Genomic DNA, 26,645 nt, shown 5'->3' on the forward strand with positions numbered 1-26,645 from the left:
TCCCTCTGAAGTCCCTGAGTTCCTCTCTGATTATCAAGACGTCTTTGACGAACCCAAGCTTGGGTCGTTACCTCCGCACCGTGAGTGCGATTGTGCCATAGATTTGATACCGGGTTGTAAATATCCAAAGGGTCGTTTGTTTAATTTGTCTGTGCCGGAACATGCTGCTATGCGGGAATATATAAAGGAGTCTTTGGAAAAGGGACATATTCGTCCATCTTCTTCTCCCTTGGGAGCTGGGTTTTTCTTTGTCTCAAAAAAAGACGGCTCTTTGAGACCATGTATTGATTATCGGCTTCTGAATAAGATCACTGTTAAGTATCAATACCCATTGCCATTGCTTACTGATTTGTTTGCTCGTATAGAGGGTGCTAAGTGGTTCTCTAAAATTGATCTTCGTGGGGCGTATAATTTGGTGCGGATCAGGCAGGGGGATGAGTGGAAGACCGCATTTAATACGCCCGAGGGCCACTTTGAGTATTTGGTCATGCCTTTTGGTCTTTCTAATGCCCCTTCAGTTTTCCAGTCTTTTATGCATGATATTTTCCGCGATTTTCTGGATAAATTTATGATAATATATCTGGATGATATTCTGATTTTTTCTGATGACTGGGACTCTCATGTCCAGCAGGTCAGGAGAGTTTTTCAGGTTCTGCGGTCTAATTCTTTATGTGTGAAGGGGTCTAAGTGCGTTTTTGGGGTCCAGAAAATTTCCTTTTTGGGGTATATTTTTTCTCCCTCTTCCATTGAGATGGATCCCGTCAAGGTGCAAGCTATTTGTGACTGGACTCAGCCCTCCTCTCTTAAGGGTCTTCAGAGATTTTTGGGCTTTGCCAACTTTTACCGCCGATTTATTGCTGGTTTTTCGGATGTCGTTAAACCACTGACTGATTTGACCAGACAAGGCGCTGATGTTGCTAATTGGTCCCCTCATGCTGTAGAGGCCTTTCAGGAGCTTAAGCGCCGTTTTGCCTCTGCCCCTGTGTTGCGTCAGCCTGATGTGAATCTGCCTTTTCAGGTTGAGGTTGACGCTTCGGAGATCGGAGCTGGGGCAGTGTTGTCGCAGAAAGGTTCCGACTGCTCCGTCATTAGGCCTTGTGCCTTCTTTTCTCGCAAATTTTCGCCCGCAGAGCGGAATTATGATGTTGGGAATCGGGAGCTTTTGGCCATGAAGTGGGCGTTTGAGGAGTGGCGCCATTGGCTCGAGGGGGCTAGACATCAGGTGGTGGTATTGACTGACCACAAAAATTTGATTTATCTTGAGACTGCCAGACGCCTGAATCCTAGACAGGCGCGCTGGTCTTTATTTTTTTCTCGCTTTAATTTTGTGGTGTCATACCTACCGGGTTCTAAGAATGTTAAGGCAGATGCCCTTTCTAGGAGTTTTGACCCGGACTCTCCTGGTAATTCTGAACCCACAGGTATCCTTAGGGAGGGAGTAATTTTGTCGGCCGTTTCTCCTGATCTGCGGCGGTCCTTGCAAGAGTTTCAGGCGGATAGACCGGATCGTTGTCCGCCTGATAGACTGTTTGTTCCGGATGATTGGACCAGCAGAGTCATCTCTGAGGTACATTCTTCTGCATTGGCAGGTCATCCCGGAATTTTTGGTACCAGGGATTTGGTGGCAAGATCCTTCTGGTGGCCTTCTCTGTCACGAGATGTGCGAGTCTTTGTGCAGTCATGTGACGTTTGTGCTCGGGCCAAGTCTTGTAGTTCTCGGGCTAGCGGACTGCTGTTGCCCTTGCCTATTCCTAAGAGGCCTTGGACACACATCTCGATGGATTTTATTTCAGATCTGCCTGTTTCCCAGAAGATGTCTGTCATCTGGGTGGTCTGTGACCGTTTCTCTAAAATGGTCCATTTGGTTCCTCTGCCCAAGTTGCCTTCTTCTTCTGAGTTGGTTCCTCTGTTTTTTCAGAATGTTGTCCGATTGCACGGTATTCCTGAGAATATTGTTTCTGACAGAGGTACCCAATTTGTGTCTAGATTTTGGCGGGCATTCTGTGCTAGGATGGGCATAGATTTGTCTTTTTCGTCTGCTTTTCACCCTCAGACTAATGGCCAGACCGAGCGGACTAATCAGACCCTTGAGACATATCTGAGGTGTTTTGTCTCTGCTGACCAGGATGATTGGGTTGCTTTTTTGCCATTGGCAGAGTTCGCCCTCAATAATCGGGCCAGTTCTTCCACCTTGGTGTCCCCGTTTTTCTGTAATTCGGGGTTTCACCCTCGATTTTCCTCCGGTCAGGTGGAATCCTCGGATTGTCCTGGAGTGGATGCGGTGGTAGAGAGATTGCATCACATTTGGGGGCAGGTTATGGACAATTTGAAGTTGTCCCAGGAGAAGACTCAGCGTTTTGCCAACCGTCATCGTCGTGTTGGTTCTCGGCTTTGTGTTGGAGATTTAGTGTGGTTGTCTTCTCGTTTTGTCCCTATGAGGGTCTCTTCTCCTAAGTTTAAACCTCGGTTCATCGGCCCTTATAGAATATTGGAGATTCTTAATCCTGTTTCTTTCCGTTTGGACCTCCCTGCGTCCTTTTCCATTCATAACGTTTTTCATCGGTCGTTATTGCGCAGGTATGAGGTACCTGTTGTACCTTCAGTTGAGCCTCCTGCTCCGGTGTTGGTTGAGGGTGAGTTGGAGTACGTTGTGGAGAAAATTTTGGACTCTCGTGTTTCCAGACGGAAACTCCAGTATCTGGTCAACTGGAAGGGTTACGGCCAGGAGGATAATTCTTGGGTCAATGCATCTGATGTTCATGCTTCTGATCTTGTTCGTGCCTTCCATAGGGCTCATCCTGGTCGCCCTGGTGGATCTGGTGAGGGTTCGGTGCCCCCTCCTTGAGGGGGGGGTACTGTTGTGAATTTGGATTCTGGGCTCCCCCGGTGGCCGCTTGTGGAATTGGACTTGTCATCCTCTTTCCTGTTTCACCTGATTCCATCAGTAGTGGGTGTCGCTATTTAAGCTCATTTCTCTGGTGGTTTCTTGCCGGTCAACAATGTTATCTGATGCCTCTCAGTGCTTGTTCCTGCTTCTAGACTACTACTAGATAAGTTGGACTTTTGTCCATGTTTTGTTTTGCCTATTTGTTCCAGTTCACAGCTGAAGTTTTGTTACTGTGTCTGGAAAGCTCTCGTTGATCAGGGATTGCTACTCTGGCGTTATGAGTTAATGCCAGAGTTTAAGGTAATCTCTGGATGGTGTTTTGTTAGTGTTTTTCTGCTGACCATGAAAGTATACTATCTGTCTTCTGCTATCTAGTAAGCGGACCTCAAATTTGCTAAGACTATTTTCCTGCTGCGTTTGTTGTTTCATCTGAACTCACCGTCATTATATGTGGGGGGCTACTGTCTTCTTTGGAATATTTCTCTAGAGGTGAGCCAGGTCTTATATTTCCCTCTGCTAGCTATTTAGGTCTTAGGCCAGAGCTGGGCATCTAGCGTTAAATAGGAAATGCTACCTGGCTATTTCTAGTTGCGCGGCAGGCTTAGTTCATGGTCAGTATAGTTCCATCTTCCGAGAGCTTGTCCCTCTATAGGCTTGCTATGATCTCTGCCTGCAGAGATCATGACAGGATCCCTTTTCAGGGATTGCAGACTGAGCTTTAACCGGATGGCCACGCTGTCCTCCAACAGGTTTTGGCTTTGACACGCGTTTTGGGCCAGATACGGGCCCGGCAGATGGAACCTGTTGCGATGTTGATGCCTGCTGCGGCCCCTCCTCCACCTCCGCTTCTGAACTACTGCCGCCTGCACCCTGTTCCCCCAATGGCTGCCAATCGGGGTGAACAACTGGGTCATCTATTACCTCCTCTTCGAGCTCGTGTGCAACTTCGTCTGTGTCACTGTGTCGGTCGGTGGTATAGCGTTCATGGCGGGGCAACATAGTCTCATCAGGGTCTGATTGTGGATCAGTACCCTGAGAGGGCAATGTGGTGGTCTGAGTCAAAGGAGCAGCATAGTACTCTGGCTGTGGGTGTGCATCAGTGCACTCCATGTCAGAATCTACTTGTAATGGGCATGGCCTGTTAAGTGTTTCACTTTCTAAGCCAGGGACGGTATGTGTAAAGAGCTCCATGGAGTAACCCGTTGTGTCGCCTGCTGCATCCTTCTCTCTTGTTGTAGTTTTTGCTGAAGAGGACAAGGAAGCGACTTGTCCCTGACCGTGAACATCCACAAGCGACGCGCTGCTTTTACATTTACCAGTTTCAGAAGAGGAGGCAAAAGAGCTAGAGGCTGAGTCTGCAATGTAAGCCAAAACTTGCTGTTGCTGCTCCGCCTTTAAAAGCGGTTTTCGTACTCCCAGAAAAGAGAGCGTTCGAGGCCTTGTGTAGCCAGACGACGAAACTGGCTCCACAGCTCCAGACTTAGGTGGAATATTTTTATCCCCACGACCACCTGATGCTCCACTACCACTACCATCATTACCAGCTGACAACGAACGCCCACGGCCACGACGACCTCTTGCACCAGACTTCCTCATTGTTTTAAAAACTTAACCAAAGTAACTTTATTTGTTGCTGTCAAACAACTTACACGGTGAGCTATAACTTCAGTATGATTTCAATATCCCTTAACAGGTTGGTGAGACCACAAGGAAAATCAGGCACAATGTTACACACTCTGTTTTCTGTGGCACCAAATCACAGAGATGCCACACACGCAGGACTGTCACTCAAGCACAAATGTCAATATTAATCTCCCACTGTTTTATTTTTTTCTTTTTCAGGGAGACTTTAGAAACCAAATAATAAAACATAAATAGGCTTTCTATGGCCCACTGAGTGAGAGATGGCACACACAGGAGTCAGGAGTGGCACACAAGCAGAAAGGGCAATATTAATCTCCCACTGTTTTCTTTTTTTTTTCTTTTTCAGGGAGACTTTAGAAACCAAATAATAAAAAATAAATAGACTTTCTATGGCCCACTGAGTGAGAGATGACACACACAGGAGTCAGGAGTGGCACACAAGCCCTGACTGAGGCCAATATTTTTCTCCCACTGATTGATGTAGTGTTTTTTTTTCAGGTAGATTTTAGAACCCAAATCAAGCAAAAAAATTAATAGGCTTTCTATGGCCCACTGAGTGAGAGATGGCACACACAGGAGTCAGGAGTGGCACACAAGCCCTGACTGAGGCCAATATTTTTCTCCCACTGATTGATGTAGTGTTTTTTTTTCAGGTAGATTTTAGAACCCAAATCAAGCAAAAAAATTAATAGGCTTTCTATGGCCCACTGAGTGAGAGATGGCACACACAGGAGTCAGGAGTGGCACACAAGCCCTGACTGAGGCCAATATTTTTCTCCCACTGATTGATGTAGTGTTTTTTTTTCAGGTAGATTTTAGAACCCAAATCAAGCAAAAAAATTAATAGGCTTTCTATGGCCCACTGAGTGAGAGATGGCACACACAGGAGTCAGGAGTGGCACACAAGCCCTGACTGAGGCCAATATTTTTCTCCCACTGATTGATGTAGTGTTTTTTTTTCAGGTAGATTTTAGAACCCAAATCAAGCAAAAAAATTAATAGGCTTTCTATGGCCCACTGAGTGAGAGATGGCACACACAGGAGTCAGGAGTGGCACACAAGCCCTGACTGAGGCCAATATTTTTCTCCCACTGATTGATGTAGTGTTTTTTTTTCAGGTAGATTTTAGAACCCAAATCAAGCAAAAAAATTAATAGGCTTTCCATGGCCCACTGAGTGAGAGATGGCACACACAGGAGTCAGGAGTGGCACACAAGCCCTGACTGAGGCCAATATTTTTCTCCCACTGATTGATGTAGTGTTTTTTTTTCAGGCAGATTTTAGAACCCAAATCAAGCAAAAAAATTAATAGGCTTTCTATGGCCCACTGAGTGAGAGATGGCACACACAGGAGTCAGGAGTGGCACACAAGCCCTGACTGAGGCCAATATTTTTCTCCCACTGATTGATGTAGTGTTTTTTTTTCAGGTAGATTTTAGAACCCAAATCAAGCAAAAAAATTAATAGGCTTTCTATGGCCCACTGAGTGAGAGATGGCACACACAGGAGTCAGGAGTGGCACACAAGCCCTGACTGAGGCCAATATTTTTCTCCCACTGATTGATGTAGTGTTTTTTTTTCAGGTAGATTTTAGAACCCAAATCAAGCAAAAAAATTAATAGGCTTTCTATGGCCCACTGAGTGAGAGATGGCACACACAGGAGTCAGGAGTGGCACACAAGCCCTGACTGAGGCCAATATTTTTCTCCCACTGATTGATGTAGTGTTTTTTTTTCAGGTAGATTTTAGAACCCAAATCAAGCAAAAAAATTAATAGGCTTTCTATGGCCCACTGAGTGAGAGATGGCACACACAGGAGTCAGGAGTGGCACACAAGCCCTGACTGAGGCCAATATTTTTCTCCCACTGATTGATGTAGTGTTTTTTTTTCAGGTAGATTTTAGAACCCAAATCAAGCAAAAAAATTAATAGGCTTTCTATGGCCCACTGAGTGAGAGATGGCACACACAGGAGTCAGGAGTGGCACACAAGCCCTGACTGAGGCCAATATTTTTCTCCCACTGATTGATGTAGTGTTTTTTTTTCAGGTAGATTTTAGAACCCAAATCAAGCAAAACAATTTATAGGCTTTCTATGGCCCACTGAGTGAGAGATGGCACACACAGGAATCAGGAGTGGCACACAAGCCCTGACTGAGGCCAATATTTTTCTCCCACTGATTGATGTAGTGTTTTTTTTCAGGTAGATTTTAGAACCCAAATCAAGCAAAAAAATTAATAGGCTTTCTATGGCCCACTGAGTGAGAGATGGCACACACAGGAGTCAGGAGTGGCACACAAGCCCTGACTGAGGCCAATATTTTTCTCCCACTGATTGATGTAGTGTTTTTTTTTCAGGTAGATTTTAGAATCCAAATCAAGCAAAAAAATTAATAGGCTTTCTATGGCCCACTGAGTGAGAGATGGCACACACAGGAGTCAGGAGTGGCACACAAGCCCTGACTGAGGCCAATATTTTTCTCCCACTGATTGATGTAGTGTTTTTTTTTCAGGTAGATTTTAGAACCCAAATCAAGCAAAAAAATTAATAGGCTTTCTATGGCCCACTGAGTGAGAGATGGCACACACAGGAGTCAGGAGTGGCACACAAGCCCTGACTGAGGCCAATATTTTTCTCCTACTGATTGATGTAGTGTTTTTTTTTCAGGTAGATTTTAGAACCCAAATCAAGCAAAAAAATTAATAGGCTTTCTATGGCCCACTGAGTGAGAGATGGCACACACAGGAGTCAGGAGTGGCACACAAGCCCTGACTGAGGCCAATATTTTTCTCCCACTGATTGATGTAGTGTTTTTTTTCAGGTAGATTTTAGAACCCAAATCAAGCAAAAAAATTAATAGGCTTTCTATGGCCCACTGAGTGAGAGATGGCACACACAGGAGTCAGGAGTGGCACACAAGCCCTGACTGAGGCCAATATTTTTCTCCCACTGATTGATGTAGTGTTTTTTTTTCAGGTAGATTTTAGAACCCAAATCAAGCAAAAAAATTAATAGGCTTTCTATGGCCCACTGAGTGAGAGATGGCACACACAGGAGTCAGGAGTGGCACACAAGCCCTGACTGAGGCCAATATTTTTCTCCCACTGATTGATGTAGTGTTTTTTTTTTCAGGTAGATTTTAGAACCCAAATCAAGCAAAAAAATTAATAGGCTTTCTATGGCCCACTGAGTGAGAGATGGCACACACAGGAGTCAGGAGTGGCACACAAGCCCTGACTGAGGCCAATATTTTTCTCCCACTGATTGATGTAGTGTTTTTTTTTCAGGTAGATTTTAGAACCCAAATCAAGCAAAAAAATTAATAGGCTTTCTATGGCCCACTGAGTGAGAGATGGCACACACAGGAGTCAGGAGTGGCACACAAGCCCTGACTGAGGCCAATATTTTTCTCCCACTGATTGATGTAGTGTTTTTTTTTCAGGTAGATTTTAGAACCCAAATCAAGCAAAAAAATTAATAGGCTTTCTATGGCCCACTGAGTGAGAGATGGCACACACAGGAGTCAGGAGTGGCACACAAGCCCTGACTGAGGCCAATATTTTTCTCCCACTGATTGATGTAGTGTTTTTTTTTCAGGTAGATTTTAGAACCCAAATCAAGCAAAACAATTTATAGGCTTTCTATGGCCCACTGAGTGAGAGATGGCACACACAGGAATCAGGAGTGGCACACAAGCCCTGACTGAGGCCAATATTTTTCTCCCACTGATTGATGTAGTGTTTTTTTTCAGGTAGATTTTAGAACCCAAATCAAGCAAAAAAATTAATAGGCTTTCTATGGCCCACTGAGTGAGAGATGGCACACACAGGAGTCAGGAGTGGCACACAAGCCCTGACTGAGGCCAATATTTTTCTCCCACTGATTGATGTAGTGTTTTTTTTTCAGGTAGATTTTAGAATCCAAATCAAGCAAAAAAATTAATAGGCTTTCTATGGCCCACTGAGTGAGAGATGGCACACACAGGAGTCAGGAGTGGCACACAAGCCCTGACTGAGGCCAATATTTTTCTCCCACTGATTGATGTAGTGTTTTTTTTTCAGGTAGATTTTAGAACCCAAATCAAGCAAAAAAATTAATAGGCTTTCTATGGCCCACTGAGTGAGAGATGGCACACACAGGAGTCAGGAGTGGCACACAAGCCCTGACTGAGGCCAATATTTTTCTCCCACTGATTGATGTAGTGTTTTTTTTTCAGGTAGATTTTAGAACCCAAATCAAGCAAAAAAATTAATAGGCTTTCTATGGCCCACTGAGTGAGAGATGGCACACACAGGAGTCAGGAGTGGCACACAAGCCCTGACTGAGGCCAATATTTTTCTCCCACTGATTGATGTAGTGTTTTTTTTTTCAGGTAGATTTTAGAACCCAAATCAAGCAAAAAAATTAATAGGCTTTCTATGGCCCACTGAGTGAGAGATGGCACACACAGGAGTCAGGAGTGGCACACAAGCCCTGACTGAGGCCAATATTTTTCTCCCACTGATTGATGTAGTGTTTTTTTTTCAGGTAGATTTTAGAACCCAAATCAAGCAAAAAAATTAATAGGCTTTCTATGGCCCACTGAGTGAGAGATGGCACACACAGGAGTCAGGAGTGGCACACAAGCAGAAAGGGCAATATTAATCTCCCACTGTTTTATTTTTTTTTATTTTTCAGGGAGACTTTAGAAACAAAATAATAAAAAATAAATAGGCTTTCTATGGCCCACTGAGTGAGAGATGGCACACACAGGAGTCAGGAGTGGAACACAAGCCCTGACTGAGGCCAATATTTTTCTCCCACTGATTGATGTAGTGATTTTTTTTCAGGTAGATTTTAGAACCCAAATCAAGCAAAAAAATTAATAGGCTTTCTATGGCCCACTGAGTGAGAGATGGCACACACAGGGATGGCACTCTAGCAGAAATGCCAATCTTAATCTCCCACAAAAAAAAAAAAAAAAAAAAAGAAACTGTCCTACAATTACTATCTCCCTGCAGTAATCTCAGCCAGGTATGGCAGGCAGCAATAAGGAGTGGACTGATGCACAAATTAAATAAAAAGTGTGGACAAACAAAAAAGATAGCTGTGCAGAAAGGAAGGAACAAGAGGATATGTGCTTTGAAAAAAGCAGTTGGTTTGCACAGTGGCGTACACACAGCAATACAGCTATCAGGGAGCCTTCTAGGGCAGCCCAATGAGCTACAGCGCTGAGAGAAAAAAAAAATGTAGCTTCCACTGTCCCTGCACACCGAAGGTGGTGTTGGACAGTGGAAATCGCTACAGCACAAGCGGTTTGGTGGTTAATGGACTCTGCTTAACGCTCTCCCTGCTTCTAATGAAGCGGCAGCAACCTCTCCCTAAGCTCAGAGCAGCAGCAGTGAGATGGCGGTCGGCGGGAACACCCCTTTATAGCCCCTGTGACGCCGCAGACAGCAAGCCAATCACTGCAATGCCCTTCTCTAAGATGGTGGGGACCAGGACCTATGTCATCACGCTGCCCACACTCTGCGTTCACCTTCATTGGCTGAGAAATGGCGCTTTTCGCGTCATTGAAACGCGACTTTGGCGCGAAAGTCGCGTACCGCATGGCCGATGCAACGCTGGGATCGGCTCGGTTTCATGAGACGCCGACTTTGCCAAAAGTCGGCGACTTTTGAAAATGAACGACCCGTTTCGCTCAACCCTAGTTGTAACCTGTTCTCTCAGTGCAGTTGGAAAAAAAACACGTCTCTTTTCTGCCTCCTGTGAATTATTGGTGAATTCAGTGAAACAGATTTATCAAGGGGGAAGACTGGAAGAATTATAGGAACTATACGTGGAGAAAGATTTTTATTTTATCATTATTTGCATTACTAATTTGTATTACCTTGCAAATATCTATATCATTATAATTAGCATGTCATACATCCTTTTACAGACATTTATTACCTTGTTTATAATTTTGTATATCTCAAAGGCTGCTCCTCTTGCAATGTTAATACTGTTTATGTGTGGTAATGCCAGCCCAGAAGCGAATGAGGCAATAAAAACTGAAAAGAATACCTTCAAAACAAAAATTACATAATGTTAATGATAAATAGCAAGTAAAAATGTATGTAAATAATATTTGTCATAGCTGTCATATACATATGCTAAAAGACATAGAACAGTAAGCAAAAATAGACGGAAACTACGATGACCATACACATTAAATAGCTATCAGTTTTGATACTAAAAGCTATTTATCTTGGGCATTTTGAAATTCAACATGCCCAATTTTATTTTCCCTGATAAAGGTCAAATAAATAAACAAAAAATACAACTTAGGCTACTTTCACACTAGCGTCGTGCACTGCACGTCGCTATGCGTCGTTTTGGAGAAAAAACGCATCCTGCAAAAGTGCTTACAGGATGCGTTTTTTCTCCATAGACTTTTATTAACGACGCAGTGCGACGCATTGCCACACGTCGCAACCGTCGTGCGACGGTTGCGTCGTGTTGCGTCGGACCGTCGCCACCAAAAAACGTTGCTTGTAACGTTTTTTGGTGCATCGTTCCCGTCTTTTCCGACCGCGCATGCGCGGCCGGAACTCCGCCCCGCCTCCCTGCACCTCACAATGGGGCAGCGGATGCGTTGAAAAACAGCATCCGCTGCCCCCGTTGTGCGGCGCTTTCACAGCTAGCATCGGTGCGCCGCAACGTCGCATAGCGATATGCAGCGCACGACGCTAGTGTGAAAGTAGCCTTAGATGGTTCGCCAGTCCTGATGAAGTCATGGATTTGGTCAGATGTTGGTCTTGTTGCATCTGGTCATCTTTAGTTATATTAAATAAATTCTTCCATCCATTTTATTTGAACAAACTAATGCAACATAAAACTATTTTTTTCTCCCACAATTTACACAAATGCAACCCAGGTAAACAAAAACAGTATACAGAGTTTTGAAAAAGTACTCACCCCCCCCTTGACTTTTTACCTCCTTTTTTATATTACAACCTGTGTTTAAATATTTTTGCAATCCAATTTGTGTGTGACGTATCAACACTAAATAACCTAAGTTGGTAAAGTGAAGTGAGAAAAATATAGGCAAAAATTAAATTTAAAGTTAAAATAACTAAAAATTTGCATGTGAATATGTATTCACCCATTTTGCTATGAAGCCCCTAAAAATTTCTGGTGCAAGCAATTACTTTCATAAATCACATGCTTAGTGAAAGAAGTTCACCTGGGTGCAATCTAAGAGTCACATGGTCTGTCAGTATATACACATCTTTTCTGAAAGGCCACAGAGGCTGCAAAATCATTAATCAACCGAACAAAACCATGAAGACCAAGGCGATCTCCAAACAAATAGTCCAGGACAAGGTTGTTGAAACGTAATAGTCAGGGCTAGGTTCTAAAAAAATTACTCAATCTCTGATGATCCCCCAGAGCACCATCAAATCCATTATGATCAAATGGAAAGAATATGGTTCCACAACAAACCTGACAAGTGAGTGCAGCCCAAGAAAACTTTCAGCGTAGGCAACGAGGGCATTAATCAGAGAGGCAGCACAATAAACCAAAGGAAACACTGAAGAATTTCCAGAGTTCCCAAGCAGAAACTTGAGTATCTGTACATATGACCACAAATAACTCCATTTCTGATGATCAATAGGAGGACCATCAAATCCATTATCATCAAATGGAACGAATATGGTTTCACAAAAAACCTGACAAGAGAAAGACACCCACCAAAACTCTCAGCCTGGGCAAGGAGGGAATTAATCAGAGAGGCAGCACAGAGACCAAAGGTAACCCTGAAGGATCTGCAGAGTTCCCAAGCAGAGATTGGAGTATCTGTCCATATGATCACAATAAGTTGTACACTCCATAGATATGGCCTTTATGGAAGAGTGGCCATAAGAAAAGCCTTTCTTTACACACAAAAATTATAAGGCTCATTTTGAGCTTGCCAAAACACGTGGGAGAATCTCGAAATGTACTGAGGAAGGTCCTGTGGTCAGATGAGACCAAAATTGAACTTTTTGGCTATCAAAGTGAATGCTATGTCTAGCACCAAACCAACACAGCTCATCACCCCAAGAACACCATCTCCACAGTGATATATGGTGGTGGCAGCATCATGCTGTAAGTTTTTTGGTGACAGGGAAATTGGTCTGAGTAGAGGGGAAGATGTATGTTGTGAAATTCAGGGATATTCTTGAGCAAAACCTATTTCAGCCTGTTCAGTGATTTCAGACTGGGACAGAGGTTCACCTTCCAACAAATCAATGACCCAAATCATACTGCTAAAGCAACATTTGAGTGGTTTAAGGGGAAATTTGTAAATGTTTTGAAGTGGCCTAGTCAAAGACCACATATTAATCCAATTGAAAATATGTGGTCAGACTTAAAGATTGTTGTTTGCCAGAGGAAACCATCTAATTAGAAGGAGCTGGAGCAGTTTTGCCTTGAGGAATGGGCAAAAATCCCAATGGCCACATGTGGAAAGTTCATAGAGACCTATCCAAAGTGACTTGCAGCTGTAGTTGCCTCAAAAGGGGCTCTATAAAGTACTGACTTCAGGGGGGGTGAATAGTTGGTGAATAGTTATGCACACTGAAACTTTCAGTTATGTTGTCCTATTTGTTGTTCTTTGCTTCACAACAAAAAGAAAATCAAAATGTTCACAGCTGTAGGCAGGTTGTTTAAATTAAGTGATGCAAATCCTCAAAAAAACTAGTGAAATTCCAGGTTGTGAGGTAGCAAAACATGAAAAATGCCAAGTGCAGTGAATACTTTCACAAGCCACTGGGCATCAATAATAATTCTGTTTAAGGTCACATGCACATGTAGCATATTTGGTGATTTTTTTTTTTACTTCAGTATCTGGAAGCCAAAACCAGGAGTGGGAAAAATACAGAAATAGTGCACTTGTTTCTATTATACTTTTCCTCTGATTGTTCCACTCCTGCCTTTGGCTTACAAATACTGAGGTGAAAAATTGACCAAATACTGAAGCTCAGGCATAGCCTTATAGTATATTACCAGCTATCATACATTGTCTATAAGGCTATGTGTACACGAATATTTGGTGAATGTTTTACCTGAGTAATTGTAAGCCAAAACCATGAGTGGGACAATCAGAGGAAATGTGTAATACAACTCCTGGCAAAAATTGTGGAATCACTGGCCTTGGAGGATGTTCATTCAGTTGTTTAATTTTGTAGAAAAAAAGCAGATCACAGACATGGCACAAAACTAAAGTCATTTCAAATGGCAACTTTCTGGCTTTAAGAAACACTAAAAGAAATCAAGAACAAAAAATGTGGTAGTCAGTAATGGTTACTTTTTTATCCAAGCATAGGGAAAAAATTATGGAATCACTCAATTCTGAGGAAAAAATTATGGAATCACCCTGTAAATTTTCATGCCAAAAAATAACACCTGCATCAAATTAGATCTGCTCATTAGTCTGCATCTAAAAAGGAGTGATTACACCTTGGAGAGCTGTTGCACCAAGTGGACTCCAATCATGGCTCCAACATGAGAGATGTCAATTGAAACAAAGGAGAGGATTATCAAACTCTTAATAGAGGGTATATCATCAAGCAAATTTGCAAAAGATGTTGGTTGTTCACAGTCAGCTGTGTCTAAAATCTGGACCAAATACAAACAACATGGGAAGGTTGTTAAAGGCAAACATGCTGGTAGGCCAAGGAAGACATCAAAGCATCAAGACCAGAAACTTAAAGCAATATGTCTCCAAAACAGGAAATGCTCAACAAAACAAATGAGGAATGAATGGGTGGAAACTGGAGTCAACGTCTGTGACCAAACTGTAAGACACCGCCTAAAGGAAATGGGATTTACATACAGAAAAGCTAAACGAAAACCATCATTAACACAGAACAGAAAACAGAAAAAACAAGGTTACAATGGGCTAAGAAATATGCTGGAACTTTTGTTTGGTGCCGTTCCAATGAGATTTATAAAGATGACTGCCTGAAGAGAACATGCAAATTTCAACAGTCATTAATGATATAGGACTGCATGTCAGGTAAAGGCACTGGAGAGATGGCTGTCATTACATCTTCAATAAATGCACAAGTTTATGTTGATATTTTTGGACAATTTTCTTATCCCATCAATTGAAAGGATGTTTGGGGATGAAGAAATCATTTTTCAAGATGATAATGCATCCTGCCATAGAGCAAAAACTGTGAAAACATTCCTTGAAAAAAGACACATAAGGGCAATGTCACATGGCCTGCAAATAGTCCGGATCTCAATCTAATTGAAAATCTTTGGTGGAAGTTGAAGAAAATGGTCCATGACAAGGATCCAACCTGCAACCTGCAAAGTTGATCTGGTAACAGCAATCAGAGAAAGTTGGAGCCAGATTGATGAAGAATCCTGTTTGACACTCATTAAGTCCATGCCTCAGAGACTGAAAGCTGTTATAAAAGCCAGAGGTGGTGCAGCAATATACTAGTGATGTGTTGGAGTGTTTTTTTGTTTGTTTGTTTTTCATGATTCCATTATATTTTCCCTCAGAATGGAGTCATTGGGTCACTCGGGCCGGGTTCCGGTGGTCATTATAGAGGTAATCACAGTGGCAGTGACCTGGCCCATGGCCTTTGGTGTCTAGGTTAAAAGGAAAGTCTTTAAAGGGGTTGTTATGAATAAAGAAAGTTTGTGATGCCACCTGTGGTACATGGTGACATGGGGTAACGGGGATTGCACATGAAGTGGGGGTAAGGGGGACTGCACATGAAGTGGGAGGTGAGGGGACTGCACATGATTAAGTGGGGGGAAGGGGACTGCACATGATGAAGTGTGTCTGAGGGGGACTGCACATTATAAAATGTAAGGGGGATAGGGGGCTGCAAATGATGAAGGGGCACTGCAGATGAAGTGAAGGGGTGATAGGGGACTGCAAATAATGAAGTGGGGAGAGGACGGGGAACTGGAAATTATGAATTCAGTGTGAGGGACAAAGGACAGCAATTTAATTGAAGGTGGGGATGGGGAGAGCAAATGATGAATTGAAGGGGGTGGGGAGAGCAAATGATGATCTGGGGGGAAAACAAATAATGAGTTTTGAGGATGGGGGAGCAAATAATTACTTGATTGTGGGGTAGAGCAGTTGATAATGAATAGAGGATGGGAGAGAGACATGACAATGAATTGGGGCCGGAGGGCCATGTAAATATAATGAATCAGGGTTAGGGTTAGAGTGGGAGGTACATAGTGGGGGGCATTGAGGATGAAGTGACTGGTAATGAATTGGGGGAAAGAGTACAGGTGCTAATTAATTTATATATTAAATGGGGAAAGTGGCTATTTATAGATAGTGGGTGCACAGTGGTGGATTATAATTTATTATTTGGAATGGTGGGTTAATAATAATGGTAATAATAATAATAATTGTATTTCTATGGTGCCAACATATTCCGCAACACTTAATATTTTAGAGGGGACTTGTACAGACAATGGACATTTAGCATAACAAACACATAGATCAACAGATACCAAAAGGAATGAGGGCCCTGCTCGCAAGCTTACAATCTATGATATTGCATAATAACCAATTATATATTGATTGTGGGTGCACCTCTGTATTCAGATGTGTAGTGTAGAAGAAAGAGAAAAAGTGGGGAATTTGCTCTGTAAGCCGTTCTAGGTAACTGTGTTATTTTATGCAGAGACGAGGCCTGGCTGGAAGAAGTGATGGCGATCTGTGCTGGATAAAAAAGAAAAGCAAAGATGAAGGACTTCAGCTAGAGACGGCACTGGTGAGTCAGTGTGTTACCTGTACACTGACAGTATACACTGTATACTATATTACAGAGCTCCTGTGTATAATGTCACTGGCAGTGGTGATCATCACTGTATTATCTGTACACTGACACTATATACAGAGCTCCTGTGTATAATGTCACCAGTGATCACTATATTACCTGTACACTGACAGTAAATTCAGAGCTCCTGTGTATAATGTCACTGGTGATCCCTGTATTACCTGTACACTGACACTATATACAGAGCTCCTGTGTATAATGTCACTGGTGATCACTGTATTACCTGTACACTGACATTAAATACAGAGTTACTGTATACAATGGCAATTAGTATTATGGGTTTTTTAAATTAATAATCAGTATTGTAGTATTCAGTCACTATGTGATTTTAATATGTGGTCTGGTCATGATTTGGTGGTATTTGTTCCTTGTATGTGGTATTATTCGGTCACTATGTGGAAGTAATATGTGGTCTGGCCATGATGTGGCAGTATTTGTTCCTTGTATGTGGTATCATTCAGTCACTATGTGGTGGTAATATGTGGTCTGGTCATGGTGTGACGATGTTTGTCACTTGTATGTGGTATTAATGGTTGTTTAAAAAAATGTAAATGTATGTGACTCATTCCCTTAAATAAAAATACATATTTATTTTTAATAGTTTAGAGTAGAGTAGGGCCCAGCAAAAAGAGTCTACCGTGATGTCAGTTTAAAAATTATTTTGGCCAGAACAAAAGCTGCTTGTTATGAATGTGATCTGGTGTTTGATGGGAACTGTTAATATTTGATCAGTGAGGATGTGGTGGAGAAGTTGAGTTTTTCCAAGAGTGGGCTGTGGGTCGGTGCTGGTGTGGAGCCTGGACAGAGTCTCAAGGGAACTAGAAAATTTTTGCCAGTTTGGGGCCCTGAAATTCCTAGTGGAAACCCTGGTCTGTCTCATAAGCTGCAGACTGCAGCTTCCTGAGACTTCAGTGTGCTAATGCAGGTGGCACGATGACATTATGACTCATGCCGCTCTGCGGACCGGAAGAGAAAATGGAGGCTGCAGTGCCAGGAATCAGGATGAGGTGAGTATGAGGTCAGAGTCAGACACAACATATAAAAAATGTAATGTGTAATGAACGAAAAGCTGCCATTGCAGCCTCCCCACCTGACCGGACATGAACTATCTGGCGTGGGAAAGTTTCTGAACTTTTTCCCATGCTGCCGAGTTCACCTCAGGTCAGGTAGGACCGCTGGGCAGCCTCAGTTACTACCGCTGACATCACTGAGCATGCACAAACTCACAGCCTGACCTGAGGTGAACTAGGCAGCGTGGGAAAAAGTTCAGAAACTTTCTTACGCTAGAGAGTTCATGTCCGGTCAGGCGGGGAGGGTGTGCAGGCAGCTTATCATTCATTACACAGTGGTTTACAGCCAGGGCAGTAGCATTAGCAACGCTTCCGGTTGTAAACTATTTAACCCCTTGAGATGGATTGCAGCGTGGTACTTGACTGTACAGCGGACAGGTATGGGATATTGTTGCTTTTTTATTTTGGATTTTTTACAGAAAACGAGGGCTTTGCTTGGATTTAGAGTGTAATAAAGATGGAAAATCTGTGTGTTTAATTATTTCATTAAAATACTTTATTCTTAATGCGTGTGCATTTTTTAACCCTTTCATACTATTGGCTTTATAATGGATAGGTATCTTATTGACACCTTTCCATTATTAATTGGGCTTAATGTCATCTTACAATAGCAAGGTGACATTAACCCCTTATTACCCCATATGCCACCGCTACAGGGCAGTGGGAAGAGAGAGGCTAAGTGCCAGAATTGGTGCATCTTACAGATGCGCCTTTTCTGGAGTGACTGGGGACAGATGTTTTAGCCAAGGGGGGCAAATAACAATGGTCTATTTCTAGGCTATTAATATCTGCCCTCAGCCAGAGAGGGAAAGCCAGTGACTAAGAAAATTGCATGAGAGCCCATGCAAATTTTTTCCCTGAATAAATTTGTTAATTTATCACCTACACCTAAAAAATAAATTTAACACAAACATAGTACCAACATTATTAGTCAGGGACATACCATATTTTCTTCTCTATAAGACGCTCTGGATTATAAGACTCACCCCAAATTTTGAGGAGAAAAATAGGAAAAACATTTTTTTTAACAAAATGGTGGTGCTTCTTATAATTCATGTGTCTTATTGCTTACCTGCGTCTTTTTGCTTGGCGCAGTGATGCTGCAGGCCACAGTATGGGATGAAGGGGTGTCCAGCAGTGCTGTGGGTGTCCGGCACTGCTGACTGTGCTCTGCCGGTGTCTCCAGTGCTGCGGGTGCCCGGACGGCACTGCCCGGTGCTGCTGTGGCGGTCTCCGATACTTCCGGGGCTCTGCCAACATTTTGTGAAAGGCCAGAGCCCCGGCAGTCCGATGATTCCCTGTGCGGTGGACTCCGGTTAAATGGCAGCCAGGGGAGCGGCGCATGCGCAGATGGAGATCTCGGAAGATGAGATTTCAGCTATACTATGTGTATACATTTATTTTATCTATTCTATTTTAACCTGTTAGTGTGATTTTACATTACAGCGCCCAGAATTGCTGGCTTTTCTAAAGGACACCAGTCCTTATTTCTCGCAAGTCTGTCAGGATTCTGAACATTTTTTACCTTTTGTGCATTACTGCCCTTTTCCAAGATGGCGTCTTTGGTCTCATGTGCACTGTGTCTTCCTGCTATAAAACTCCACCCCAGCCTTCAGTCTGTGCTAGAGTATTCTGCCTTGCATCCAGCTCCTGACCTCTGATTACTCCCTGGCTATATACCTGCTCCTGTGAACCTGTGTGGTGATCCTGCTACTCTGCTCTGAGTTCCTGCTGCATACACCAGTTCCAGTAATCCTCCTTCATCTGCTGCTCATATTTGCTTCCATCTACATTTGCTGGACATGTAAGCGTTTGCTGCTCTGCAAAAACCTGAGACCATTAACCAGGCCTCCCTGTTTGAGCTAAGATATTATTTGAACTGCCTTATAAGCTCATCTATCTGTGTTTGGACTAAGACAAGGATTTATTTGTGTCAAGTATCCTCAAGAATAACTGTGCTTCATAGACTTTCTGCGTGATTGCATTTTCCTCTGAAGTTTCCTATATACTGCTAAGCTGCCTTTAATATTTATACCAAGTGTTGTGGACTTGAGTTTCTCTCTGCACCTGTTTGAATCACCGTGTGATAATATAGACTTTACCACTTATAAAACTGTGTCCTGTAGTTGTCTTGTTCCACGCAAAGAGTCTCCTGAGTTATCCCCTATAATTATTACAGGATACTCTAGCCATAAAAAAAGGGAGACTGCTGGAACAATGACTGCAGAAAGCAGACTAGAGCAGGTGTTTTCCATAATTAGATCACTGCAGACAGATGTGGAAGGTCTGAAAAAGAAGTTTGGAAGCTTTGAACTCAATCAACAAGTGTTTGGACAGACTTTGCAGGACTTAAGCAACCGCATGGCAGCCCAGGAAAACAAACTTGCTGGCATAGAGTCCCAGTATGGATGGGCTTTTCAGGACATAAGCACGCAATTAGCTGCACAAGTGACTTTACCCTCTGGGCAACCGCCACCAGCTAGCCCACCTAAATTGCCCCCATTCAGATTTAATGGTGATCGCGACAAATTTCGTGGCTTTGTGAATCAATGTATGCTATATTTTGATGTGCATGCTGACCGTTTTCCTACTGATAGATCCAAAGTATTGTGTGTAATAATGCTGCTGACTGCATGAGCGCTCGCCTGGGCAAATCCAATGATTGAGTCTAGTGACCCACGGTTAAATAACTTGGATGATTTGTTGGCCGCTATGGCATTAATGTTTGATGACCCTAATCGCCGTGCAACCGCTGAATCTGCTTTGTTGTCTTTACACCAGGCTAAACGTTCTGTTATTGAGTATGCCACTGAATTCAGGAGATTAGCGGTAGATACCAATTGGGACAGTTATGCACAATTGCCTATTTTTAAACGGGGTCTGTCTAGTATTATAAAAAATTAACTAGCTCGCTCAGAGTCACCCCAAGAGCTAGAGACATTTATACAGCATTGTGTGCGCATAGACGTTCGCCTTACTGAGCGTAGGCAGGAGAAATTTGCTGCTTATAACCGTATTTCTATCTTTTCCCTTCCTTCCAAAGAGCCTGCAGGTAAAACCTCTCGGGAGGTGGAGGAGGTGCCCATGCAAATTGATTCCGTTCAGAGGCGCGAGATCAATGAGCGCCGGGAGCATCACCTTCGTGAAAGTCTATGTTTCTACTGCGGCCAGTCTGACCACTTCTTGATCAATTGTCCTAAGTGTCCTAGACGGCCTAACAAGGTGCTAGCAGCAGTAGGGGAGTATGACAACTGTGATGATGAATCTGACATCTCTGAATGTAGCCTGCCTTTAAACGCTGTATTCCATTCACTTTCTATGACTTCACCCCCCAAGGAGCTGAAGGAAAAGAAATCTCACTGTTCTCTCCCTATTAAGATCCTGTGTTCAGGACAGTGGATTTCCAGTGCAGCTATGATTGACTCTGGTGCAGGTGGCAATTTCATGGATATCGAATTTGCCAAGGAACATGGTATTGAAATTCAGCAAAGAGCCTCTCCAATTACCATGGAAACAGTGGATGGATCACCTTTAATCTCTGGGCCTGTGGATCAGGAGACCGTACCCCTTGAAATTGTGTTGGAGCCTAATCATCAGGAGCAAATTTCTTTCTTGCTAATTTCTTCTCATTTTCCTGTGATTTTAGGCATTCCTTGGTTGCGTTCTCAGAACCCAATTATTAACTGGGAGACCAAGGAGATTACCTTTCCAACAAGGAGCAACTCAGCGTTAACAGAAGCTGTCCCGGAGTCCACGGCTACGGAACCACATGTACAGGTATTTACTTTACCTCCAGCATACAAAGAGTTCTCTGACATTTGTGACAAGAAGAATGCAGATCAGCTTCCTCCACACAGGCATTATGACTGTCCCATTGAGCTGCTTCCTGGGGCAGCTATTCCCTTTGGTAACGTGTACCCTTTGGCGGCACCTGAGCTTCAAGCCTTAAAGGAGTATATTGATGAAAATCTGGCCAAAGGCTTCATACGTCCTTCTTCCTCACCAGCAGGGGCACCTATATTTTTTGTAAAAAAGAAGGATGGGACCCTGAGAACCTGTGTTGACTATCGGGAACTCAATAAGGTAACCATACGAAACCGTTACCCTTTGCCTCTGATTCCCGAATTACTGGAAAGAGTCCGCCATGCTAAGGTGTTCTCTAAACTGGATCTTCGTGGGGCTTATAATTTGATGCGTATTCGTCCAGGGGATGAGTGGAAGACAGCATTCAGATGCCGGAATGGACACTTTGAATCTCTTGTGATGCCCTTCGGGCTTTGCAACGCCCCTGCAATGTTTCAACACCTTGCTAATGACATTTTCAGAGATTTGTTGGACCAGTTTGTGGTGATCTATTTGGACGATATACTAATCTTTTCTGACTCTCTACAGGAACATGAAGAACATGTCAAAACTGTTTTAAGACGTCTGAAAGAGAACCATCTGTATATTAAGCCGGAGAAATGAGAGTTCCATCATTCTGAGATACAGTTCTTAGGTTACATCATCTCTCCCCAGGGGCTGAATATGGAATCTGGTAAGATTCAGGCTATCCTTGACTGGCCGGTACCCAAGAACGTTAAGGAGGTCCAACGTTTTATTGGTTTTGCAAATTTCTACAGACGCTTCATTCGACATTTTTCTGATATTGTCAGTCCCATTACTTCCTTGACAAAGAAGGAAAAGCCCTTTAAGTGGTCATCACAGGCTCAAGAAGCTTTTGATCGGCTTAAGATCTGTTTCACATCAGCTCCGCTATTGATACACCCAGATCCAACACTTTCATTCATTGTGGAGGTGGACGCTTCTGATAATGCTTTGGGGGGCTATTCTCTCCCAAAGAACTGGAGAGAAGGGTCTGCTACATCCTTTTGCTTTCTTTTCCCATAGACTAACCTCAGCAGAGAAGAATTACAACGTGGGAGACAAGGAATTGCTGGCTATTATTGCGGCTTTCAAAGAATGGAGGCATCATCTGCAAGGAGCTGCACAACAGATCATAGTGCTAACTGACCATCGCAATTTAGAGTTCCTTAAATCCGCTAGATGTCTTACTCCTCGTCAGGCTCGTTGGAACTTATTTTTAAATCAATTTAACTTTGTTATCTCGTACCGTCCAAGTTCTCGTAATGGGAAGGCTGATGCTTTATCCCGAATCCATGCTGTGGATTCCGTACCTGGAGCCCTGTCCAAGACCATTCTATCTGATGCCAATTTCATCAGAGTTATCCACGATCAGGACTTGTGGAAGGAGTGCAGGGAGGCCTATGACGGTGATGTATTTCTGGCCAACCCACCTGTGGATATTAATCTTGTCTATAAGGGTGGCATGTGGTTTAGAGATCGACGAATCTACGTCCCTGAGGTCGTCCATCTTCAGATCCTCAAGTTGGTACATGACTCCAAGTTGGCTGGTCACAGGGGGGTACAGAAGACACAAGAGTTCCTGAGCCGATTCTTCTGGTTGCCAACTTGCCTGAAGGATACCAAGGACTATGCTCTCTCTTGCGAGGTATGTGCCCATTACAAAACTCCTCATGTGGCACCTACGGGTCTTCTACAACCATTACCTGTTCCGTACCGCCCTTGGGGGTCTATATCAATGGACTTTATTGTGGAGCTGCCTACATCGGGGGGCAGGAATACAATCATGGTAGTAGTTGATCGCCTGACTAAAGCTGCTCATTTTGTTCCATGCACCGGCCTCCCCTCAGCTAAAGATACAGTGAACTTGGTTATACAGAATGTCTTTCGGTTGCATGAGGTTCCGGATGAGATCATCTCTGACCGTGGAGTACAGTTCACATCAAGATTCTGGAAGGGGTTTTGCTCTGCACTCACTATTAATGTCTGTCTTCCTTCCGCTTACCATCCCCAGACAAATTGTCAGACTGAGCGTACCAACCAGACGCTGGAACAGTATCTAAGATGCTATGTCAGCCATCTCCAGGATGATTGGTTGGAGTTTGCTTCCGTTAGCCGAATTTTCATATAATAATTCTCAGAGCGCCTCCACTAAATTTACACCTTTCTTTGCCAATCTGGGTTATCATCCGTGTATTTTAGCTAGGTCTCCAATTAATTCTCCGGTTCCGGCAGTGGAGGAAAGGCTGACTGCGATGAGACAAAATCTGGAGGTTCTGAAGGAATCTATGACCACAGCTCAAGAACGTTATAAGAGATCGGCTGATAGATTCCGTAAACCTGCACCCATGTTCAAGGTAGGAGATTCCGTGTGGTTAGCAACTAAGAATCTGAAGTTAAACGTTCCTTCACAAAAACTTGGACAGAAATTCATTGGCCCTTTCAAGATCAATGGTATTGTGAGCTCTGTGGCCTGCCAGCTGAAGCTGCCTAGGACTATGAAGATACACCCAGTTTTTCATGTATCTTTACTAAAGCCTGTATCTCCTAATACCTTCCAGGGACATGTTGTGCCACCTCCGCAGCCTGTGGTGATTGATGGGCAAGAACAATTTGTGGTGGAGGAAATTATTGATTCCAGGATTCGCAGGAATCGGCTCCAATATCTGATGAGATGACAGGGATATCCCCCTGAGGAAGACTCTTGGGAACCTGTGGAAAACATCAATGCCCAACAGAAGATTTCTCGTTTTCATCAGAGATTCCCTGAGAAACCAGGTCCAGGATCGTCCTGAGGCTGCTTCTAAGGAGGGAGTAATGTCAGGACTCTGAACAGTTTTTACCTTTTGTGCATTACTGCCCTTTTCCAAGATGGCGTCTTTGGTCTCATGTGCACTGTGTCTTCCTGCTATAAAACTTCACCCCAGCCTTCAGTCTGTGCTAGAGTATTCTGCCTTGCATCCAGCTCCTGACCTCTGATTACTCCCTGGCTATATACCTGCTCCTGTGAACCTGTGTGGTGATCCTGCTACTCTGCTCTGAGTTCCTGCTGCATACACCAGTTCCAGTAATCCTCCTTCATCTGCTGCTCGTATTTACTTCCATCTGCATTTGCTGGACATGTAAGCGTTTGCTGCTCTGCAAAAACCTGAGACCATTAACCAGGCCTCCCTGTTTGAGCTAAGATATTATTTGAACTGCCTTATAAGCTCATCTATCTGTGTTTGGACTAAGACAAGGATTTATTTGTGTCAAGTATCCTCAAGAATAACTGTGCTTCATAGACTTTCTGCGTGATTGCATTTTCCTCTGAAGTTTCCTATATACTGCTAAGCTGCATTTAATATTTACACCAAGTGTTGTGGACTTGAGTTTCTCTCTGCACCTGTTTGAATCACCGTGTGATAATATAGACTTTACCACTTATAAAACTGTGTCCTGTAGTTGTCTTGTTCCACGCTAAGAGTCTCCTGGGTTATCCCCTATAATTATTACAAAGTCACACTGATGGTCCGTGTGGTGGGCTAGTTTTTTCTCTCACCCATAGACTTTCATTGGCGAGTCTCGGCCGATATATGGTGCAAATCGCAGCATGCTGCGATTTCACTCATACGTATAATACGGGCGAGAAAAAAACGGATGATGGGAGCTGCCCCATAGATTAACATTGGTCTGAGTGCTATGCGATTTTTTTATAGCATAGCACTCGTCTGTATTATACGGTAGTGTGACTCCGGCCTAAACTTCATTATTTTTAAAATGGAGAACTGGGGTCATCATTAGTTATGGGCGAGCACTAAAATGCTCGGATGCTCGTTGCTCGGGTCGAGCAAATTGGAATACTCGGATACTCGACCCGAGCAACGAGCCCGATGTAAGTCTAAGGGAGACCCGAGTATTTTTACTGCGATCCCCCCGGGGGTCCTTTTAAGGTCTAAAAACGTATGAAACTGATGGAAACACTGCTCAAATGACACAGGGACATCATGGGGATCGCCCCTGGAATCATTCTTGACTCTTAGTTCACAGCTTTAATCATTTTTTTCCGAGATTCATGCCATTTTTTCCGGTGCCACACAAACCACATGAAAACGAAACCAAAACGGGCTTTGCTTGGAAATATGTCAAGGTACATCCTTTGCTGGTTAATGACTTGCCTCTAAGGCCAAATATTTAACCCCAGACCGAAAATTTTCTCCCCCACTTAGGCTTAGTTCACATGCAGCTTTTTGGAAGCGTTTTTCAACTTTAATATTGCTTTCAACCACTACAAATGCATTCAATGGGAAATGTCATTGTAACATTTAACAACCCTAGCTGGGCATGTGGTGTGTGACACATAAGCAGACCCATCTTGTTTCATTTACGAAGGAGGGACTCTTAAAGTCACAGAGCCTATTTTTACTGGTGCATCAGGCGGCACTAATCTTCTTAAAGGGCCATTATGAAACAGTGGGTCTCCTAAGCTGTTGTAGCCTATGCTGTGAGTGGATGAGCTGCCAAGAATTACAACGCACCTCAATAACCCTGTCATGAGATGTCCAGGGGGGACTCCTGAAAAAGTGTTGCATTGAATTCAAGGCCTGCCCTGCTACCAATTCATATGCACCCCAATAAGCTTTTGAACCCACATAGTGGATGTGCACATGAAAATCCACTTCACAATATGCATTTTGCACTCCCGTACTCCTTGGTTTTACACATTGGCACAAAGGCCAGCCCTGCTGCATAGTCAGTTGTGTGCACCCCATTAGGCCTTGGAACCCACATAGTGGATGTGCCCATGAAAATCCACTTCACAATATGCATTTTGTACTCCAGTACTCCTTGGTTTTACACATTGGCAGGAAGGCCAGCCCTGCTGCATTGTCAGTCATATGCACCCCATTTAGCCTTGGAACCCACGTAGTGGATGTGCCCATGAAAATCCACTTCACAATATGCATTTTGTACTCCCGTACTCCTAGGTTTTACACATTGGCGGCAAGGCCAGCCCTGCTGCACAGTCTGTCATATGCACCCCATTAGGCCTTGGAACCCACATACTGGATGTGCCCATGAAAATCCACTTCACAATATGCATTTTGTACTCCCGTACTCCTCGGTTTTTTGAATTGGCAGGAAGGTCAGCCCTGCTGCATAGTCAGTCATATGCACCCCATTAGGCCTTGGAACCCACATAGTGGATGTGCTCATGAAAATCCACTTCACAATATGCATTTTGTACTCCCGTTCTCCTTGGTTTTACACATTGGCAGGATGGCCAGTCCTGCTGCATAGTCAGTCATATGCACCCCATTAGGTCATGGAACCCACATACTGGATGGGCCCAGGAAAATCCACTTCACAATA

At 43.5% G+C, this 26,645-nt stretch overlaps 1 protein-coding gene across 3 annotated transcripts in view; it reads right to left on the reverse strand.

Annotated features, from left to right (window-relative positions):
* Nucleotides 1–26,645, reverse strand: part of LOC143781839 (ATP-dependent translocase ABCB1-like) — a 576,903-nt gene that overhangs the window by 272,016 nt on the left and 278,242 nt on the right. For all 3 annotated transcript variants that reach the window (XM_077268724.1, XM_077268723.1, XM_077268725.1), the window contains one exon: nucleotides 10,463–10,576. In XM_077268724.1, the coding sequence (XP_077124839.1) occupies nucleotides 10,463–10,576 (114 nt within the window). The remainder of the gene's footprint in view (nucleotides 1–10,462; nucleotides 10,577–26,645) is intronic.

This window comes from Ranitomeya variabilis, chromosome 6, assembly GCF_051348905.1.
Source record: "Ranitomeya variabilis isolate aRanVar5 chromosome 6, aRanVar5.hap1, whole genome shotgun sequence".
NCBI lineage: Eukaryota > Metazoa > Chordata > Amphibia > Anura > Dendrobatidae > Ranitomeya > Ranitomeya variabilis.